Consider the following 22,026-nt stretch of genomic DNA (forward strand, 5'->3'; position numbering starts at 1 on the left):
CTAACCAAATCGGACGACTAGCTTTTATCCTATATCATGCTGCCCTCCATCACTCCCATGCTTTTGTCACACTAAACATATCTGGAAAAGTCTTCCCACTGCCACACATACCTGTCTTTGTCCATTAACATTCTTATTATCTTTCAAAGTCCAACTCAGGTGTTGCCTCCTCCGTGAAACATCCTCTGATCTCCCTAGTCAGCAGTGAACCATCCTCCTTGAGTACTTCAGTTCACTCTAACTTCTCCAAAGAATCTAGTCACTTTCTGACAGTTATTAGCATACATCCACTCTGTTTTATTTCATCTTGGTATCCACAGAACCTAGGACAATATTTTGCACACAATAGGTGCATAATAAATATCCGTTCAACTCAACTAACAGAATAAGCATTATCTGAAACTTGACAAAGTAGAGCTTCCCACAAGAAAAAAAAAAGGGGAGGTGGTTTGAAAGCAAGAGATTTTCACCTGAGGTGAATACTGTTCTAAAGACTGGGTAAGGGATGATCCTCTAATCTTAGGCTTTCCAAGCCAGGCTTTAGGGAGGGTGTCAGCCTCCTCTTTACTATCATCTCTTAAGAGGAAAACCAGTGGGAAACAAAGCTGCACTTTCAAAGAAATAAATTGGCAGGGTGAGGTTCTTTCGTTTTTTATTATTTAAAAAAAATATGTTACAAAACAATATCATTCATTTTATATTCTTGCTTATTTCCTTTTTTAGAAAATTAAAGTAATAAAAAGTCACTTTATAAAATAATACAAAAGGGCATGAAAAGGCCTGGGAGGAAGGGACTGAGATGGGGTTTCTGGTGGAATTGAGGAATCCAGTGCTTCAGGCTCTACCCCATGGACCAAAGGCTCTGGGAAGAAAGGTGAGGAGAGGATAACAAGGGAGTCCATGTTGGTGACAGAGGCAGAGCCAGGAGGGGGTCATGAGAATGTTGCTTCATTTGATGGGCAGCCAGTCTCTGACCAGACTACATTGGAAGCAAGGGTATGAAGAGTTGAGAACAAAGAGCTCAGCCAGGGAAGGGAGGAGGAAGGGCGAGTGGAAATGATGGGAAATGATAGGGAAAATGACTATTCCCTCCTAGAATTTTTGATAGAGAAAAAGAGGAAAGCCAAGTAGTGTCTGACATGTACCCTAGATTTTTTGATAACAGAGTTCAAAACAGAGAAAAGGCTGTTTAGGATCCTGTAGACTTACATTCTATAGGGGAAATCTGCCCAGGAGGGATGAGACACTCTCAAGAATTTCTTGGTGACTAGTCATCAAGGGAAACAACTCCAGTGAATAAAAATAGGTGTCCAAGAGAGAGAGATGTGGATATAGTGTGAACTCACCAGCCAACTGAGATTACATGACACTGTCCCATAAATATATAGTGTCAGGATGCTAAGGCTCACAATGGGCTGAGGCTAGCTAGGAAAGCTAAAGATGACCAAAAAACCAGTATATTTTTTAAAAACATATTAGAGAAAAGGAAGATTAAATAGGATCTAGGATTGCTAGAGCATGGGTGGATGGATGAAATAATATAGCTGACAACAGAAAGAAAGTAGGACTCTAATTCTAATTTTCTTTTATGATCTCTGGCAAAGAGAATGAACTCTGAACTGATAACAAAGTAAAAATGACTCACAGAGAGTTGATGTCCAAGAGAAATAAAGAGATAGTAAGACAATGCCTAGATGCCCTTAATCATTTGGAGCCACATAGCCAAAATGGGCATCTTTGGGTCCTGAAGGGAGTGCCCACTGTCAACAGTATTTGAAAGACCAAGGAAAAAGAAAGAGGTGTTATAGGTTCAAGAAAGAGCAACTGTTATCCCAATTTTCAAAAAAATAAAGGGGGGGGAGAGAACAGTTTGCAGACTATAGGCCAGTAAGTGTGACTTCAATTCTTGGGGAAACTCTAGAATGGATCATTAAAGGAATGATTAGTGAATATACAGAAAAAGGCATAGCAGTCACAAAGAGCCAGCATGGCTTCCTTCATCAAGAACAGGTCATGCCAAATAAATGTTACTTCCTTTTTTCTTTTTGACATGGTTACTGGAGTAGCAAATTAGAATGCTGTGAATATGATTTACCTCAATTTTAGTCAAGCGTTTGATGAGATATCCCATGATTTTCTTGTGGAAAAGTTGGAGAGATTTGGGTTAGATGGATACAGAATTGAGTGCCAAACTCAAAGAGTGGTTCTTCATAGTTCAATGACAAAACTTAGAAGAAGACATCCAGGAAGTACCCTAGGATTCTGGGCTTGACCTCATCCAATTAAACATTTTTAGTGATAACCAGGACAAAGTCATACCTATCAAATTTTTAGGTGACACAAAGCAGGAATTTAATGACAACACTCTAAATGACAGGCAGGATCCAAAAAGACAGGCTAGACAGAATCAAATATGGGCAGAATCAAAAAAGATTAAACTCAACAGACTTAAATATAAAGACTCACTTCTCAGTTAAAGAAGTCCAAGGACAGGATGGGGCAAAGGGCATTGTTCGACAACAGTATGTTGGGGAAAGATCTGGAGGTTCTGGTGGACTGCCAGCTCAAGATGAGTCAGCAATATGAGTTGGCAGCTGACAAAACTGATGTAATCCTGGTCTGCATTGAGAGAAATAAGGCATAAGGAGGGGAGTGGGCCTGTATACTCTGCCCTTGTCAGACCCTCTCTGGGATATTGTGTTCAATGCTTGGTGACATAGTTTAAGATGGACTGGATAATATCCAGAGAAGGGTGACCAGAATGGTAAGAGGACCAGGATGAGTTGGAGGTCCTGGGAATGTTTAACCTGGAGAAGAAAAGACTTGGGGTGCGGTTGGAGATGGGAGAAACACATGACAGTTTCAAGTATTTGAAGGACTGTCATATTGAAAATGGATTAGACATGTTCTGCTTGGCTTCAGAGGGCAGAAACAGAAGCAAAGGGACGAAATTGCAAAAAGACAAATGTGGGCAAATGTTAGGAAAAAAATTTCCTAACAAAGCTATCTAAAAGTAAAGTGGGAAGCCTCAGGCGGGGTTGGGTTCCCTTCCTACCCTCTTTGGAGGTCTTGGAGTTGGCTGGATGACCCACATTGAGAATGTTATAGTGAGCATTCTTTGGGAGGGCATGGATTAGACTGACCCCTGAGGACCCTTCCAACTCAGAACATTCTGTGATTCCAAGTGTCTCAAGGAGAGGGAAGAGGTGACTTAGGGCTCTGGTGGCCCCAGTGGGACACATATCTAGCTCCAAGGGGCATCAGGCACAGAGCAAGAATGTGAGCCTCATGGTGTGAAGTGAGGTGGAAGAAAGGAGGGAGGCAAAGGGTCTGCAGGGGATCACCCTCTCCTGTGCTGGCCATGAATCATTTCCACATCCTGACTTCATTTAGCTCCCACTGCTAAGCATCCCCAGCAGCTTGCTGGGCTCCAGCCCCTGTTGCTGGGCCATCTTCTGTACATCGAAGCCCATGTGCATGAGGAACTGGATTATGTTCATCTCTTGTCCTGTGAACTGGTCTCGGATGGTGGGACAGGAGGGGTTACAGTGGGGCCAGGGGCAGTTGTCAATGAGGTGGACAGGACAGCCCTTCAGTGGGGGTGCCTTGCCATTTTTGTTGCTCTCATGAAGACTTCGGTCCCAGCAGTGAAGCGCTCGAGGCAGTGAGGTGCCCTTCACCTGAATGTCTGTCCAATGGCTGCAAAGATTGAGGCACACAGGTAAGTGGGGGAGGGGGTAGAAGAAAGCTGGGTGAGGAGAAAAGGCAGAAGGAAGCTGATGGGTTGAGGTCTCACACATAGTAGGTAGAAATGAACTGAATTATTGCACTGAGACACTTACTTTCGGATGATGATCTCATGGGACAGGCAGGCAGGGGCAAAGCTAGCCCTGTGTTGGGGAAGAGAGATATGATCAGTGATTATCGATCACCCACTGGTGCCAACTTCAATCCCCTTCTCACTACAATGTACCCAGATGTCCATTTTACCATCTAACTCTTCAGTCTGTCTCTCATGCCCTTCCACCAGCTCTTTGTCCCCTACATATAGAATCACAGATTTAGGGCTGGAAGGTCCACTTTGGAAGTAACCAGTTCAATGCTCTCATTTTACAGATAAGGAAACAGAGGTGAAATAACTTGCTCAGGTTCACATAGCTAACAATCAATAGCTCTAAGATCTGAACTTCAGTACTCTGATTCCAAATCCAGGATGCTGTCATCAGCTGTCATCAACTTCATTTTCTATTGCTTTTCTACACAGATCTTTCCAGTTAGAGGTTGCTAGGTGGTGTAATGGATAGAGCACTGGGCCTTAGAGTCAAGAGGAGCTAAGTTCAAAACCAGTCTGAGCAAGTCACTTAACCTCTGTCTGCCTCAGTAACCTCAACTGTAAAATAGGTATAAAAATAGCAAATACCTGCTAGGGACTTCATGAGAATCAATTGAGGTAATATTTGTAATGTGGTTAGCACAATGGGGCAGCTGAATGGCACAGCATCAGCCCTGAGTTCAAATATGGCCTCAGATATTTATTACCTTGTGACCCTGGGCAAGTCACTTAACCCAGATTCCAAAAAAGTGTTTAGCACGATGCCTGGCACATAGTAGGCACTTAATAAATTCTTATTTCCTTCTATTCATATAGAATCTGCTTACCGACCTCCACATAAGAATTTTGTTTTTCTTACATAGATGCTTTCCACATGCTATTCCCTACAATAAGAATGCCCTTCCTCACCTTCTTTCCCTCATCCAGCATTCTTTTCCACATTCAAATTTCTGTTCAAGATCCATTTCCTCCTGAAGGTCTTATCTGACTTGCTCTATCTAACCTCATTCCTTTACTCTGGACCATGCTCAGCCCTTCTATAGTACTCAGTAAGTACTGTTTTCATATCTTCTCACTTGATTTGCTTTTAAAGAATTCTCATATAATCTAATAGACTGTAGGCTACTTGAGGACAGAAATTGTTTTGCTTTTGTCTGTTTCCCAGCACAATGCCTTACATACAATAGGTTCTTAATAAATTTTTGTTGAAGTTGCTGAATTGAACCAAGGACATGTGATAAGGAATAATAACTTATTAATAATTAACATATTAATAAATTACATTATTTAATAATCAATAACTTGTTAATTATAACAACTTATTTTAATTAACTAATTAGCTAACTAACTAATAATAATAAAAACTAACTCATATATTGCTTACCATTATGTGCCAGGAATTTTGCTAAGAACTTTTATAAATATTGTCTAATTTGATTCACAACTCTGGGAGGTTCAATTGTTGGAGCTGCTAGGTGGCGCCATAGTGCATAGAGTTGTGGGTCTTGAGTTGAAATCTAGCCTCAGACACTGTCTGTCTGCCTGGGCAAGCCACTTAACCCTGTTTGCCTCAGTTTCCTCACCCGCAAAAAGAGCTAGAGAAGGAAATGGCAAACCACTCCAGGATTTCTGCCAAGAAAACTCTAAATGGGGTCACAAAGAGGTTGGACATGACTGAAAATGACTGAAAAATACAAAATCTCATTTGATCTTCACAACAACCCTGCAGCTATTAAAATCCCCAACCTCCAGTTGAGGAAACTGAGGCAAACAGAGGTTAAGTGACTGACCCAGGGTCACATAGCTAACAAACACCAGAGGCTGGATTTAACCTCAGGTCTTTCCTGACTCCAGGTCCAGCACTCTATCTATCTGGAAGACTTAGAGAGAATGATTCTAAGAGACTTTCCTAACCAGGGTACCCAGTACAGAGGTTTCCATACTTTGAGCACTAAGTAGTGGCTGATAATTGACTCTCACCTGCTACTACCATTCTGTCTCATTTTAGGGCAAATATTTAACATCCCTGAAGGTTCTTACTTTCTCTGATTGAACTACTTAGGAATTCAGTGGTGGATGATTTGAGTATGGTGTATAGGAGACTGGGGTCAGTTATCCCTATGTCCTTTTTGGCCCTGTCCCTCCCATGTGTGCCCTCCCCCTATGCTGAAAACACTCACGATACATCCTTGAGTGTATTCCGAAGCTCCCGGCCAAGGTTCTGGATATAGAGCCATTGCCCTTCCTGCACAGGCTGCCCAGTCAGATGCACATTGTCCACAGTCAATTGGGCTTCATCAAACAGCCACTGTACCACGAACACAGGGCCTAAGACAAGGCAGGGATATATATTGGCTCAGAGTATATAGTCTAGCTCACTCTGTCCCACCCCCCAAGATACTCTCCTGCTTTTCCTCAGGGGCAACTCTAGGTATCCCCTCCTAATCTTTTCCTACCCTAGTATTAGGGGTAGAAAGTATTCATTGTCTTCTACCTACAACTCAAATTATGCCCACCTTTGAGACCATTTTCTTGCTCCATACCCTTCTCTTGGAAAGTCTTCCCCACTTCTTTCAGGAAAGGTTCATCCTCTCCTTGCTTCACATCTCACTGTGAAGACTCATCTTCTCAGGACGTTTACCCCATTTTGATTGCTTCTTTATCCTGAATCCCAACCCTATCCCACCCTCCCCATTTAGGTACATAAATCCAATTTTCCTTTGTTTTAGGCTACAGAACCCTAGAGCCATTGAATGTCTGAACTAGAAGGGATCTAATGCAATCCCTTTATTTGACAGATGAGGAGAGAGACAAAGGAAAGGAAAGTGATTGGCTAAGGTCACACAGTCAGATAAGTAGTGGAACTGAGACTTAAAACCAAGGCTCAGGACTCCAAGTTCAAGAGTCCTTTCCATTCTACTACAACACCTCTCTCTCTCTCTCTCTCTCTCTCTCTCTCTCTCTCTCTCTCTCTCTCTCTCTCTCTCTCTCTCTCTCTCTCTCACACACACACACACACACACACACACACACACACACACACACACACACACACACACACTATTAGCTCTGAAAGGAAATTTAAAGAATGAGTGACTTAATCCCAGGGGGGTGTTGCAGTCAACTCCAAATGACTTGTTGGAGCCAACTGTTAAATTTTCAGTGTGAGTCTTGGAAATAGGCAATCACTACAAATCAGAGGCTGTGTGGCTTGAGCTCAGCCCAAGTACAGTAGAAGGCTCAGGGAATAAAGTCAGCACCAGGCTGGAAGTTAATAATAATAATGATGATAATAATAACTGGCATTTATACAGTACTGTAAGGTTTGCAAAGTGCTTCACATCTAGTATCTGATTTGAGTCTCACCTTCTACCCCTGCTAAAGCCCCAATTCCTTCTAAAACATTCTCAGAAGTTGTCATTCAGACCTTGCTTAAACACCTTTATCTACAAGGGGCTGATGGACAGCTCCAGGTGCTAGCAATTTCTTGGTTCTTTATAAATGTGCATGAACTCCTTTGAGGCGTACTAGTCTCTTTAACCAAATAGTTCACATACTGTCTCAGATAATTCCTGGCTGCGTGACCCTGGGCAATTGACAAATCCTCTGAACTTTAGTTTCCTTATGTGAGAAATGGGGACACTAATGCTCATAGTACTTCCTTGCAGGGTTATAGTGAGCTTCAAATGATCATGTATACAAAAGTGCTTTACAAACTTTAAAGTACTGTACATATGTCAGTTATTGATAGTGATGAAAATGAAAACAATAATCAACTTTCTAAGGCTATAAATTGAAGGAGAAGGTATAGATTTGCATTGAATTCCTATTTGGAACTCCCTATAGCAATCAAACCATATGTCCCATAAAAAAAGGATAAAAAATTAGTGTGGGTGCAGCTAGGTAATGCAGTGGATAGAGTGCTGGCCCTGAAGTCAGCAGGAACCAAATTGAAACCCTGCCTCAGACACTTGTTAGCTGTGTGACCCTGGGCAAGTCACTTAACCCCAATTGCCTCCACACACAGAAAGAACGGCACAGTGCGTAGAAGGCCAGTCTTGAAATCATCAGGTATACCTAGGTTCACACCTCTGACATATACTTGCTGTGTGACCAAAGGTAAGTCACTTAACCTCTTTGATAATTGTCCAAGTTATAGAAGAGTTGCCTAATTACATCATTGGAGGGAGTTTTCACTCTAGGCATTCCTTCTATACCAAGGAAATTACAGGTCCAGATTAAAATAAGACAAAACAAAACAATTCCCATGCACCAAAGAAACAAAACCTAGACTGTCAGCTCCCTGAGTATAGGGACCATTGTCTTTTAGACAATGCTCACAGTGAGTACTGACTCTGTGTTGACTATAAGTCCCACTCCATATTCGCAGAACTTAATCTCTCAACCGCTTACTTCTACCCTGAATTTTCAAGGGAAATAAATGGGGATTTGGGGGTCTTTTGCCATCACACCTCCTCCTAAGCCCCAAGCTCCCACCCCCACTCACAGCGCAGGGTGGGGTAGATTTTGTATCCGAAGAAGCAGTTCCACTCCTCGCCTTCCTTGAACTGTAGCCGGCAGCGCTCGGGGACGACCCCGTTCCAGTACCTGGAAGGCCAGGAGCTTTGGAATCAGGCCAGCTCTTGAGAACCTCTTCCAATACCTCAACTGTGGGACGGGGGAAGGAGGATCCCACATAGGATGATAGGTAGGTACTTTTCCCTCTAGTCAACTCTGCCCACCTGGGCTCTTGCCACTAGGACTGGAAGTGATGGATCCACCATTCCATGGATGCTCACTTCCCATCACTGGGGCCATGAGCCTGACCCAGCACTCTCAAACCCAAAGAACTCAACTGTTGGAATTTGTACCTGATTCAGCCTTTAATACTGCTAAGAGTTTCCCTCTAGGCTAGACTCGAAATACAAGGCATTCCCAATTCCTAGCCCTGGGTTAGGATGTCATCCTTCAAACCCCAGCTGTACCATGGGCTAGGTGGGTCCTCAGTATTTGGGAACAGGGGATCAAAGGGCATTAACGTCTGAATCTAAGGAAGGGAAAGGGGTCTGGGCACCTGCAGCAGAGTGTCAATGACTTGGGGAGAGGAGGTGAAGGAGGGCAGAGGAGGCTGTCACCTGATCCCTCGCCGGATGGCTTCAGTGGGTGCACAGGTGATGGTGTCGATGCAGTCTGTTCGGCGGTACTGCCTGTTGTCCAGGAACCAACCAGAGTCAGCCAGGCCTCGAACTTGGATGGCTGAATAGCCCAACTCCTCTAACTGTTCTGCAACCCGGTCCACATTCAGAAGAACCCCAGTGCCCCCAGCACTGTGAGTGAGGGAGAAGATACATGGGTAGCTGAGCCAAGCAGGTAAGCAGGGTCATTTCTAGAAAGGTCACTTAGCCTTGGGGTCACTGCATATTTTGATATCATTTATTTTAAGAGAGACATTTGAAAGGGCCCTGAATTTGGCAATGGTGGTCCTAGAATTGAATCTTACTACTCACTACCCATGTGAATTGGGACACATCACTTCCCTTCACTGAGCCTGTTTCTTCTCTGTAAAATGATAGGATTGGATAAATGTCTCCAAGAAGAGATATGAGAAGACGCCACTACCCTATTCTTTTGCAAAAGTAGAAAAGTCATAGGTGTGGTATAGTACACACATTTTCAGACTTTTAAGATGTAGTCATCCGTTTTACTGATTTTTTCTCTTTTTCTTTAAAAAACAGCGTTATATAAGATGGCTCTTGGATGGGGATGGGAGGGGTGAGGGATCCTGGGAGAAATTCTGGTAAAGTAAAAAAATCAGTTGGCTAACAAGCATTTATTAAATGTCTGCTACGTTGCAGGCACTGTGCTAAGCACTGAGAATACAAATACGGAACCCAAACACAAGACAAAACAAAAATCACAACCCAACCATAAATATATCAATAAAACTAGTTTTTAAAAAAAAATAATTGGAATAGACTAGATAATTTCTATGGTCCCTTTCAACTCTAAATCCAATTTCCAGAGGTCATTATTGTTATGACCTCTGTCTGTTTCTATTTCTGTCTCTCTCTCTTCATTTCTTCTATTCCATACTCTCTCTCATGTTCAGTATTATTTTTCTTCTCTGAAGTAAGGCAGCATGGGATAGAAGGAGGATCATCCTGGGACTGGGGAGACCTAGATTCTAGTGCTAGCTCTCTGTCACCAGCAGTATCTCTTCTTCTGGTCCCATTTTCTCATTTGTAAAATCAGGGAGTTGAATTGGGTGATCTCTAAAGTCCTGTGACAATCTTGCAGATCAAGTGCTAGGAGTAAGCACTCACCATTTTCAAGGATACACATACTCCTAAAACTAGAGTTCACAAACTGTGGTCCACAAACCTAAAACTATAGGTTATTAATCCCAGCTGATATGCTTACCTTAATTAGCCAGTTGGCCCAAATAACTCAAAACAGGGGCTTTTATTGGGATGGTCTCAAAAGAAGAGTAGTAACAAATATAATAAATGTAATATGTAACTTTCAAAAAAATAAAGTCCTGTGAAGCAAAATATTTGAGCTTTGGCCAAACAGGGTCCTTCCCCTAACCTTACCTCAATCCTTTGTTCTCTATGCCATGCCATGCCCAGTTTAATGCAATGCCCCTGTGTTGGCCTCATGTTCCTCTCCCTGGTACTCACCTGCTTCCAGCCAACAGCAGTACCTTGGCACTGGTCAACCCTTTGCCCAGGAGCTCTCGAACTACCTCCTGGATAATAAGGGCCCCCATGAAAGCATATTCATCTGTAAATCAAAGGAAGTATCTTTGCTCTAGGAAAGGATTCACTCATTAAAGTTAGGTTATCCCTCACTTGGAAAACTGGGTTCTTTGGGAATTTCAAGTCTGGGTGGACAAGGCCAGACTAAGATTCCCATATCTTAAGGATGAAATCATGTCTGTTCACTAGGGAGAACTATGCCCCACAAAATCATGGTCTCTGATTGAGCCCCTTGCCTAAAAGAGGAAGATGGTACTAGGGACAAATACTCAGGAGAATATTTAAAGGGATTTAAGACTTGGGGAATCAAAGCGGTGTTAGAGTAACCATGGGTCCCCTATGACCATGAACAGAAAGAGGGAGAAAAAAAGGAGAGAAGAAAAGGGATAGAAGAAGAGAAGAGAACTCACTGGTTTCAGACTTGGAGGAGGCTCCACTCCAGACATCACTGGAGCAATAGGGGATAAAACTGCAAAAGACAAAGTTGAAAAGACTTGCAAAAAGTAGTATTTCCCTCTTCCAAACTGACACCTCCCCCGAGAAGCTGAAACTCTGCTATTCTGTTGGGTATGTATCAAAAATTTCAGTGCTGTGACTCCACCCTATCTCCCCCAGGGAATAATCTCTATCCCCCATACTTATCCCTTACACCATGTTGGCATTCCACCAGTGTGGATTCTCCTCTGGTTGAGATGAGAGGATACCAGTACCTAGATGGGAGGGGAGAAAAACAGTGTGAGTGAGTGTAGAGATATATTGACACTACAGGGAGAGGTCAACTTGGGCCCTAGGGATAGTGAGGTATTAGAACAGGTGGTACCTCCAGTAAGACAAACACTAACTGTGTAAGGATGAGAAAACAGACAGTCAAGTCATTTTGTGTCTTTGCTTCATTATTGTTATCAAAGGGTGTTTGGTAATCTTGTAAAAGTTTAAGAAATGAGAGGTTAGTAGTAATGGAGAAGGGCTTTGTTGATTGGGAATGCTTCTCTGAGGACCCGAGGAGAAGCTCTTTTAGATAGAATAGTTTAAGAAGTTAATGATGAGAATATTTCTCATTTCTTTAGGGCAAAGACCTCAAAATGTAATGTGCTTCCCTTTCATAACTGCAAAAATTGAGGCATTGGTAGAGTCATAGCAAGTCAGCAATAGAGCTGAAACCTAACAATTCTCTTGCTTCCCCATACCCTATCCCTGGGAGAATCCATGGAGTCAGGGTTAGATAGTGGAGAGCCACCTAGTACCAACCCTTCTTCAGGGAGAGAAGAGATGGAAGGGCCAGGCAGGGGAGACAGGCAATGAAACTGAGGTTTGGATAGGGGAAAAGGAGAACAGGGTAGGGGACCAGAATTCAAGGAGAATGGTAGGAGGGAACAAGGGGGCTATTAAGGAGAGGCCACATGAAAAGGAGGGTGAAGAAAAAGTCGGCCATGCAAAATGAAAGGGGGCGTGTGTGACTGCTGACCTGTGCGAGTTCTGGGCCAGTCTTTGGAGCTCATAAGGCGCCTCATGGTATCATAGCGAGAATCGCAGTTCTCCCGGTTAAAGCAGTACCAGCCCCCTGCCAGGTCAAACATATATTCAATATTCTGTGGTTTGGACCAGCCACCCATCCCTCCTTCAACAGGACCCTCACTCACTCTCATTCTTTCCTCTCTTTGGGTTCCCCAGTTAGTGTTTTCTTCATCTCTTTTCCTACCCTCTTCCTCCCACTCCCACCTCCACCCTAAGACCCACCTTCCAAAAAGAGCAACCAGCGCCGGCTGCCCTTAGACTCCTTGAGGTAGTAGCTGTAAAAGAAATAGAGTTGGTAGGTCATCTAGGTCTTCCCTAGACCCTCCATAACTCTGGGATGTCAGGTAAGAAAGGGTTATTCCACCTGTCACTAAGGCAGGGCAGTCTTATGCCACACGGGGGCGCAAGAGACTAGGTAAACCTGTAGCCAAGATGAAACTTAAAAACTGAAAAGACCAAGGATTTGGAAAGGACAGAAACAGGTCTCCTGGGGCTAGTTTTAGAGAAGACGTTAGGGCAGGTCCAGGTTCCTTCCACCCTGGAGGGCCGAGTCAGCTCAAAGGAAGGGTTGTTGAGGGAAGACAAAAGGGTGTTACTGTTCTAAGGAAAAGAACCCTGGAGGGGCAATCCAAAACTTTTGTTCCCATGCCAGCTCTGAAACAAACTACCTTTGTGACCTTGGGCAATTCATTTGACCTCTACGGTCCTGGTTCCCTAGCTATAAAATAAAGAAGCTAATTCCTTGCTCTTCATGCCCTACACTTGTGATGGAAATCTGAGAGTAGTCTAAAAAGTTGTGTTCCATATCATAGCATTGCCACTAGAAGAAGGAGGCAAGGGCGCACACCATATTAACCTCTATCCACCCTAGAGTAAAAACTAAAGAAGGCAAAAGATGAGGGGTTTGAGTATTCCAGCCAGTCAGAGGTGTAGTTAGGAAGGACAAATGCAGTCCCAAGAGAAGAAAAGTTGGGGGAGATAGAATGAAAAAGAATGAAGGAGAATGAGAGTAGGAAAGAGGACTAGGGTAGGGAATCCTGGTTCAGTTTTGCTCACTGACCTCATCACTCCCCTCTCCCTCATGGTTGATTATCTGCTGTGTCCCATGCTGTTACCATGTGTACATCCCAGCTTTTCTGTTCCCTTCCACCCCTACCCCCATTAGTCAGGAATCTCTGCTAGGGCAGTGACAGTGTCTCCTTACCTCCAGTACCCAGGGCTGTGCACTTCACGGATATTCAATTCATGGGGTTGGTTGATAGACATTTGGTAAACAGCTGTTGATCAGGACTGTCACTAATTTGCTGCATAATCTTCACCGTCACTTTAATTTTGAGCCTTATTTTTTGCCTCTCAACATCCACAGATTCCTAGCCTAGTTTTTCTCTATTCTCCTCTAGGTACTAGAAATGGCATCTCCCTTCCTATCCCCTCCCTCCTCCCCCCCCTCCAAATGCACACAGTGCTCTCTTACCCTAAAGAGAGAAATAATGTCCCTAATGTCAGTTACACAGCATCAGAAGGTATTGGAGTAAACTCAAGGGTTTATGCTATACTGGGTACTGAGGATACAGAAAATGGGTCCCCTTCTTTTTCTGGGTATTCATTAGCCAAGCCAGGTGGACTAATGAAGCAGTCTTCAGACAAGGGGGTGCCCTGTGACTGACTTTCTTCTCTATAGTCCTCTCATTTCTTCACATGGAAAGGGACCTGAACTGATTGCTAAGGCATCTTGGAACCCTTTCTGTGAAGCAACTGACTTTCTTGCCGGAAAACTTAAGTGATTATTTCTCGCCCCTCATCGATCTTTTTTTATACCATGTATTGCAGAAGACAAAGGGGAATGAATAGATTCAAGACCTGATACTTTAATATCCAGGGCTCCTTGTGTTAAAGTGGATTTCGAGACTTCAAAGTCTAGGGTCTTTCCCCAAGTATCATTAGTGGGGAAAAATCTTTCTATCTGGAAGCTTCTTTAGGAAAACGGATGGACCTTAGGACCAGAGGGGAGAGGGCTTCCCCTTACTTTCTCCCCCTCCTTCTTGGGGGTAAAAACTCCAGGGTCTCTAAAGGAAAGGCAGACCAAAATCTTCTGCTTCTACAAAATGGATTGGGGGGTGGGTGGGTGGAGGGAAGAGGAGGATGTAAGGGGGGGGTGGAGTGGGGGCAGAGACTTCGGTGTGGGATGGGCCGAGATCCTACTTCTGTTCTCTCGTAGTTTCCTTGGGAGAGAGAAGGCTGAGAGTGAGAGGGGAGAGAAGGCTGAAACGGAGTCCACCTGCCGCTGAAAGGAGTGGATTTGGGAGAGGTATGCGAGCTGGGCGGAGGTGAACGCATCCACTAGAGACCCGAAGGGCCTGGCGAGATCAGGATAGCGGAACTTGGGGGTGGAGGAAGAAGAAGGTGGCGGGGTCCAGGCTCTGGAGTCACTTACCCGGCGGGGCTGCCGTCATTACAAGTCACCGAGGTGTTGAGCAGGAGGTGAAGCCGCAAGTCTTCATCCAGCTTTTGGGCGGAGCAGGGATACAGGGACTGCGCCAGACTCTTGATCTGAGACATGAAGCTGTCCATGTTGCCCTCCACGGCCGTGAAGTCCAGTGGGAAGCTCTCCACTGGCTGCCCTGCCACCTCGCCCAGCTCCCGGCCAGGAAGTGCCTGGGCTTGGGGCTGGGGCTGAGACGGAGGCGGCTGCGGCTGCTGCTGCTGCTGCTGCTGCTGCTGACCACGCCGTCTCCAGGTTTTCCTTCCCTCGCTGCCGGGGCCCCAATGCAATAAGCCCAGGAGCAGTAGCACTCGCACCGCTCTTTGGCCCATGCCAGCGCTGGTCCTGTCGTTTCGGGGCCACCTGCAGGGGAAGCGGATCAGCGGGTGAGCCCCAGCGGACTTTGAAACTCGAACCGGGGCGCCGCAGGGTCGGTGGATCCCCGGCTGTAGTTCCACTGCCCTGGACTGGGCTCTGGGCTCCTTCCGAAGACACTGTCCTTCCCGGGGTGCTCAGACCCACTCTGCCCTACCGTGTCTCTGGTGGGCTCTGGACGCTGCGCTGGCTGCTAGGCGTCGAAGCGATCTCTGTGGCGCCGGGGTCGGGTCCCCCTGCCCCCAGCTGTGCCTGAGCACCGGATAGCCTCTACTTGGGCTGGGCTGGATTGGGTTGGGCTGGGCTAGGCTATCCCAGGCAGATGCTTACTCTCTCCCCGCACCCTGCTCCCCGCGCCTCGCTCCCAGCTCCGCGTCTAGAGGAGGGCAGTTCTGGGTCTGGGTGCTTTGGCTCGGTCCCGCTCCAATGAGCGGCGGGGGCAGAGCCTGGGCGTAGTTTGCGGGGCCCGCGGCTGTCCCGGTGCCCACGCGTTAGATGTGCAGCCACCGCCTCCCCGGCCTTCACGGAGCTCAGGGGCGGGGGGGGTGGGGGTGTGTGTGTCTGGTGTGGGGGTGGCGGGGGAGGCGGTGATCTCGCTTTTTTCTAGGCGGAGGCATCGTCTTTTCTTCCCAAACCGCAAACATGACAGAGGGGGCCTGGATTACCCCGCCGTGACCGCCGGAGGCGCTCCCGGCCCCGGCTTGGTGTGGGGCAGCGCGGCTGTGGCTCCCAGCGCTGCCACAGCGGCTCCCATTAAGGGAAAGCCAGCCAGGCGCCTTTCCCCTTCCCCGCCCCTCCCTCCCCCCACGGGAGCGGGGGGAGAAGTAAGGAGGGAATTGTTTTTACTAGAAGGGGGGGGAGTCACCTGCGGAAAGGAAATTAACTCCCCCCCTCCACCTCCACCCTCCCGAGCTGCTAAAAGCTGGCGGTAAAAAACATCGCCCTGGGCGGGACAACGCTCGGAGACTGGAGATCGCTGGAGCTCCATCCCACTTCATTCCTCTCACCTCAAGTTTGGAGAGCGGTCCCTGAAAGGTTGAGGGAGGGCACAGCTGGAGAGCGCACCTGGAGCAACAGGACAATGACATCCCTGGAACCCCCTAGTCTCCCCTGCCCCCCCCTCACTTCTACCCGCCTACCCGAGAGAAGCGCGGGCAGCACCTGGGGCCGCTGGCATTTTCAAAGCGCCAGCCACATCTGGAGGGAGGGGGCGGTTCGCTGCCTTAGCTCGTGGGTCTTCTAGGTTTGAAGATTCCGCTGAGAGCGGTGCTCCCCAGGGTTGCGGACCCTCGTTCCCGCCCCCATTTGCCTGACGGAATTCGGGATTCGGCTCCTGGGATGGTCTCCTGACACCCCCGCCCATCCACCCTGGACTTTATAGGAGTCCCTAGCTCCTGGCTCACCGGAGCCCTGAGCTCACCGCTGGCTGTACCCTGCACGGAGTTGCCCTGCCGATGGGGCTCCCAGGCCACTGGCTTTCTCCTTCCTTCCCTCTTCCCTCTACCCCACTTCCAGGCTCCGCTCTCCCCTCTGGCGCTGGCGGACAGCCGCCGGGGACTTTTATCTAGCCAGGGCCCCGGGATCAAAGCGAAAGCTGCCACGGGTTTCTCTTGAGTCTTCGGGGTGTGTGTGTGGGGGGGGGGGGGGGTAGTAATAGGCATGTGAGCCTGTATAGGGGGTGGGAGGGAAGAGAACGGACAGGTGTGGCTAGGAGCAAGGGTGCTGGAGCAGTTGGGGGTGGGGGGAGGCTCCCTCAGGTTACGCAGGAACAGATACCTCCTAATCCCCATGAGAGCAAGCCAGGATCTGCCTGAGCTGAATTTTAGCAAAGGTATATTTGGGAGAACCATGATGGAAACCCCTAACACCAATGATATAGAGAACTGTTATTTGGTACTACTTCTCAGTGCCCTCTGAATGACCTTTTATCCTCACTTAATTGAGGAACCTTCCTCCCCAGACCCACTGTCCTCAGAATTCGATGCCACAGAGTCAAAAATTTGTAGTTAGGAAGGAACCTTAGAGACCATTTAGTCCAACCGTTTCATTTTACAGATAAGGAAAATTGAGGTCCAGAAAGGTTGAGTGATTTGTCCAAAGCCACTCCCTTAGTAAATGACAGATCTAGAATTAGAATCCAGATCCTCTGACCCCAAATCCTGTACTCTTTCCACAAGGTCACACAAGGTAGATAGCACGTGGCAGAGCTGGGCTTTCATCTGACCCCTGACTCTGGTACAACGCAATGGAAAGAACACTGGAAACTGGGAGCCCTGTTACCAGTTCTAAGTGACCTTAGCCAAGCTCTTTCTCCTCCTCTTAAGTAAAATATGGATTTGGGAATAGAAGATCCCTAAAGGGCCTCACCCCACTCCCTCCCACTCTAACGATTCTTTGCACACATAGCATGCCTAGGGGCACTTAGCTGGCATGGTAGATTGAGTACTGGGCAGCTTCACACACTCACTAGCTGTGTGACTCTGGGCAAGTCACTTAGCTGTTGCTGTTTGCCTCAGTTTCCTCATCTGTAAAATAAGCTGGAGAAGGAAATGGCAAACCACTCTAGTATATTTGCCAAGAAATCTCCAAATGGGATCAGGAAGAGTCAGAAAAGACTGAACTGCACACATAGGAGAAGGAGACACTTTCTTCCTGACTCTTCTGACCCTAGAGTATATTAATCTCAGCAACCAGGTACATTGTTTGATAGTTTAAGTACACATCACTACTCCCTTAATTTACTTAGTATAACACTTAAAATATTCCCTTTCCCTTACTCCATCCAAAATGCCGTCTCATAACAAATAATAATAATAATTTTTAAAAAAGGGAGGTAAAAGCATCTTAGCAAAAAACACCATCTTAGGGGGTAAAAGCATTTTGAGTATTAACTAAATCTAATAGTGTATGCAGTATTCTACACCCATAGTCTCTAACTTTTTATCAAATGAGATAACTACACTTAACAAACCTTGAAGCACTACATAAATGCTAATTTTTATAATTAACTATTATTAAGGAAGGGAGGAGCATTCTCATGTCCATAAATCTGGTCAGTTTCCATTTTCTTTGTAGTTGGTCTTTTGCATTTGTGTGGTTGTTCAGTCATGTTCAACTTTCCATGACCCCATTTGGGGTTTTCTTGACATATGAGGAAGATGATGAGGAAAACAGGGTTAAGTGATTTGCCCAGGGTCATATAGCTAGTAAGTGTCTGAGGCTGGATTTGAACTCAAGTCTTTCTGATTCTAGGCCTGGTGCTCTGTCCTTTGGGCCACTTAATTGCCCTACATTGTTTACAACTCTTATATTGTTACAGTTACTAGGTATATTGTTTTCCTGGTTCTGCTTATTTTGCATTACTTCACTTAAGTGAAGATTCTCTGTGTTCTTCATATTCATTGTTTCTTACAGTAAAGTAATATTTTGTTGCATATATGTTCCACAATTTGTTTAGCCATTTTTCAATTGATGGGCACCTACTTTGTTTCCACTACTTTGCTTCTGCAAAAAGTACTACTATAAATATGTAAAAGTGCATGGTAACTTTTTTTTTTCTATCTTGATTTCCTTGAGATATATTATCTAGCAGTAGGATCTCTGGGTCACTGGGTACAGCATGTTAATCGCTTGCTTATGTAAGGGTATCCCCTTTGTAGACTTCAGCAAAGTTGAACAATGTTAGGGACAAAGATAGAAGCAATGAAATATGAATGGTCCTTTCAGATGCAAATTAAGGAAACTGAGGCTTTTCATAGCAAGATTTTACATGAAAAGCAGAGAAAGGACCTTATTCTAGGTTGCAGACTGTCTTAGTGCCTTTTTTGGCAGCCTTTTTCATTTACATTAAACCAACAGGAATCTGGGAAAGTAGTAGATGTTCACCATAAGTTAGGACAAGGTCTCGTGAAAATTCATCTCCGAGTCAGAAAAAATTATGGAATAGGAAAAGCTATACCTCTTTTATTCTCTGAGCTACAGGTCACTAAACCTCTGAGTCAAGACTGAGGGAACAACTGGAGAGTCAATTCTAGGCTAAGGATCTGCTTTCCTTTTCAGAAAGAGCACAGGAATAACCAGACAGATCATGAGGCTGGAGGAAGGGGAGTTCAGGGAATCCATTAGATCAGTCTGTCTAAACAAAGATACCAGGGAACCAGACCATCATCACAACGCCATATCTAGTATTGAGCTTTGTGAAGACTCTCTGGAGAAAGAAAAGAACACCAAAACCTTCCATTTCTAGAATTGCACCTTCCCTACTACTTTTGTACTATAAGTTGGAACCCATTCCTCCCTCAAGTATTGTGTCTATTTTTGAGAAAGTATGCCCAGATCTTGAGAGGAATGCTTTGTAACTACTCTTCTTGTTATACTTCAGTAAATGTGTTTTCTAAGACCTGAGTCTACTGGCTGGAAAGAAGACTGGTGGAGTATGTGAAATACAGTGGTAGTGGTAGACTTCCTTAGGGTTAGCCTCAGAACCTGAGGTAGAAGTTGCCCCTTTGGAGATATAACTTGCCAGTGCCAGGCAAAGGAGTTAACTCAGAGGGAGTACTACATTGAGTATAATTCCAAATTGCTTTCCAGAATTATTGGAATAGATCACTCAGTTCCACCAACAGTGTAGTTTAGCAAATTACTTTCACATACATTATGGATCTCAGATTTAAATCTGGAAGGGACCCTAAAATCCAATACTTTCCTTCTACAGATGAGGAAACTGAGGTTAAGTGACTTACCCAAAGTCACACAGGCAATAAGTACCAGAGGCAATATTTGTACCCAGGTCTTCTGATTCTAGAATCATCATTTTTTCTACTATCTCCTTATTTCATTTGTTCCTCCGTGGAGGAACAAATGTATGTGTGTGTGTGTGTGTGTGTGTGTGTGTGTAGATAGATAGATAGTGTGTATATACATATATGTATATTACATATACACATATATATTTATATACATACATATATATTTATATATGTATATGGATAGTTTTCTTGCTTGTGCTTGCTTTGCATTACTTCACATATATGTATGTATGTGTATATACATACATGCATACGCACATATATAGCTATATATCACCGGGGAGTAAACCAAGATACAAGGAGATTAAGTCATCCAGGTCTTACTGTGAGTCAAGAAATAATTGTTATCTAATTCATTGTTGGTGGAGCTGCGAGCGCATCCAACCATTCTGGAGAGCAATTTGGAACTATGCCCAAAGGGCTACAAAAATGTGCATACCCTTTGACCCAGCAATATCGCTACTAGGACTATATCCCCAAGAGATCATAAAAATGGGAAAGGGTCCCACATGTACAAAAATATTTATAGCAGCACTCTATGTAGTTGCCAAAAACTGGAAGTCAAGGGGATGTCCATCAATTGGGGAATGGCTGAATAAATTATGGTATATGAATGTAATGGAGTACTATTGTGCCATAAGAAATGATGAACAAGAAGACTTCAGAGAGGCCTGGAAGGACTTATATGACCTGATGCTGAGTGAAAGGAGCAGAACCAGGAGAACTTTATGCACAGCAACAACCACAGTGTGTGAGAGTTTTTTCTGGTAGACTTAGATTTTTGTAATAACACAAGAACTTCTTACCAAAAAAAAAAAAAAAATCCCAATGGAGGATCTCAAGGCAAAATGCCTGCCACACTCAGAGAGAGAAATATGGAAGTCACTCACATATTGTAGCAGATCATGTTTGTGTATGTGCATGTGTTTGTGTATCATGTTCTGATTTGTTATACGATTTCTTTCATTTATCTTAGTCTGACTACATAGCATGACTATAGTGAAAATATACTCAATAGGAAAGTATATGTAGAATCTATACAGAATCGTATGCAGTCGTGGGGAGGGAGGGGGGGAGTGGGGGGTAGGTGGGGGGGATAAAATCACAATTGTATGGCAGTGATTGTTAAACATTACAAAATAAAAAAAAAAAAAAGAAATAATTGTTATTAGAACCTAGGTTTCCTAACATCTAATCCAGTGTTGTTTCCCAAGTAAGGAATATAGTGGATACAGCTCTGGACTTGGAGTCAGGAAGACTTGAGTTCCATTTCTACCATATACACTTACTAGCTTTGGGACCCTGGGCAAATCACTTAACTTCTCACAGTCTCACTTTTCTCATTTATAAAATGAAAGTAATAATAACACCTCTCTCATAAGGTTATTGTGACTTGAATGAGGGGACATAAGTAAAAGCTTTAAAAAGCTTTTGCAAAGCTTTAAAATGCTGTATAAATGTTAGCTAATTAGGCAGCTAGATGGAACAATGAATTGCAAGCACACTGATTGCAAGTCAGGAAAACATGAGTTCAAACCTTGCCTCAAACACTTACTAGCAGTGTGACCATGGGCAAATCACTTAACCTCCCCTGTCCTCAGTTTCATCATCTGTAAAATGGGGATGATAATAGAATTTACTTCACAGAGTTGTTGTGAGGACCAAAATATAACACGTGTAAAGCACTTTGCAAACCTTAAAACCCTATAGAAATTCTAGAAATTATTTCCCCTAACATGGCAATGTCTCCTTAATTCACAAAGGCTGAATAAGGAAATAGTTCAGGCAGACAGGGCACAGCTACCTGATTCTTGGACCCCTTAACCTGATGTTCTCATCTCTCTCTAATAGGCTGACACCTGCTTCTGCAACTAGGCCTCTCCAGACTGCCTGAGGTTTTCCTCACAGTTTGGGTAGAGATTCTCCAGCCAAGGTGTTTTGATTTCTTAGCTGGGAGAAGGCCAAAGCTCTTTTGGTTTTTCTTGAATTAGTAACTCAATACTTTATGTGGAGGATCTCTAAAGTATGATTTGTAGGTAATGACAGTGGTGAAGACCCTGGCTTCCTGTTTCCCAACATGGTCCCTCCTCCCCCTCCTCCCTCCTCCTCTTCTCTGTGGCTTGGTTTGCACCAGACTCAGCTCCCTGTTCAATGCAGCTGCTTCCTGTGGTAGACAGCTCCTATTCACACAGGTTTACTCAGTGTCAACAGTATTTCATTTTGGGACCAGGATCCTGAATGTCAACGTAATCATCC

At 44.8% G+C, this 22,026-nt stretch overlaps 1 protein-coding gene across 4 annotated transcripts; it reads right to left on the minus strand.

Annotated features, from left to right (window-relative positions):
* Nucleotides 1-635: 635 nt before the first annotated feature.
* On the minus strand, nucleotides 636-16,562 carry NOTUM (notum, palmitoleoyl-protein carboxylesterase). 4 transcript variants are annotated; one of them, XM_072645371.1, is made up of 12 exons: nucleotides 16,383-16,562; nucleotides 14,540-14,950; nucleotides 12,328-12,380; nucleotides 12,056-12,151; nucleotides 11,240-11,300; nucleotides 11,001-11,059; nucleotides 10,513-10,615; nucleotides 8,968-9,159; nucleotides 8,340-8,440; nucleotides 6,013-6,160; nucleotides 3,843-3,890; nucleotides 636-3,699 (listed from the first exon to the last, which is right to left on the minus strand). In XM_072645371.1, the coding sequence occupies exons 2-12, from the start codon at nucleotides 14,917-14,919 to the stop codon at nucleotides 3,390-3,392; spliced, it is 1,551 nt and encodes a 516-aa protein (XP_072501472.1). In that variant the 5' UTR covers nucleotides 14,920-14,950; nucleotides 16,383-16,562; the 3' UTR covers nucleotides 636-3,389. The 4 variants fall into 4 exon arrangements, with proteins under 4 accessions (XP_072501472.1, XP_072501473.1, XP_072501475.1 ...); XM_072645372.1 differs by lacking the exon at nucleotides 16,383-16,562 and adding an exon at nucleotides 15,970-16,357; XM_072645374.1 differs by lacking the exon at nucleotides 16,383-16,562 and adding an exon at nucleotides 15,293-15,449.
* Nucleotides 16,563-22,026: the final 5,464 nt, after the last annotated feature.

Source organism: Notamacropus eugenii, chromosome 2, assembly GCF_028372415.1.
Source record: "Notamacropus eugenii isolate mMacEug1 chromosome 2, mMacEug1.pri_v2, whole genome shotgun sequence".
NCBI classification, from domain to species: Eukaryota; Metazoa; Chordata; class Mammalia; order Diprotodontia; family Macropodidae; genus Notamacropus; species Notamacropus eugenii.

Bases quoted from the DNA above. Each gene is read 5' to 3' on its own strand.
- NOTUM (XM_072645371.1), bottom strand. From the start codon at position 14,919: ATGGGCCAAAGAGCGGTGCGAGTGCTACTGCTCCTGGGCTTATTGCAT. The intron at 3,891-6,012 runs GTGAGTGTTTTC...TCCCCAACACAG, and splicing joins AATACACTCAAGGATGTATC to GGCTAGCTTTGCCCCTGCCT. The intron at 3,700-3,842 runs GTAAGTGTCTCA...CAATCTTTGCAG, and splicing joins CATGAGATCATCATCCGAAA to CCATTGGACAGACATTCAGG.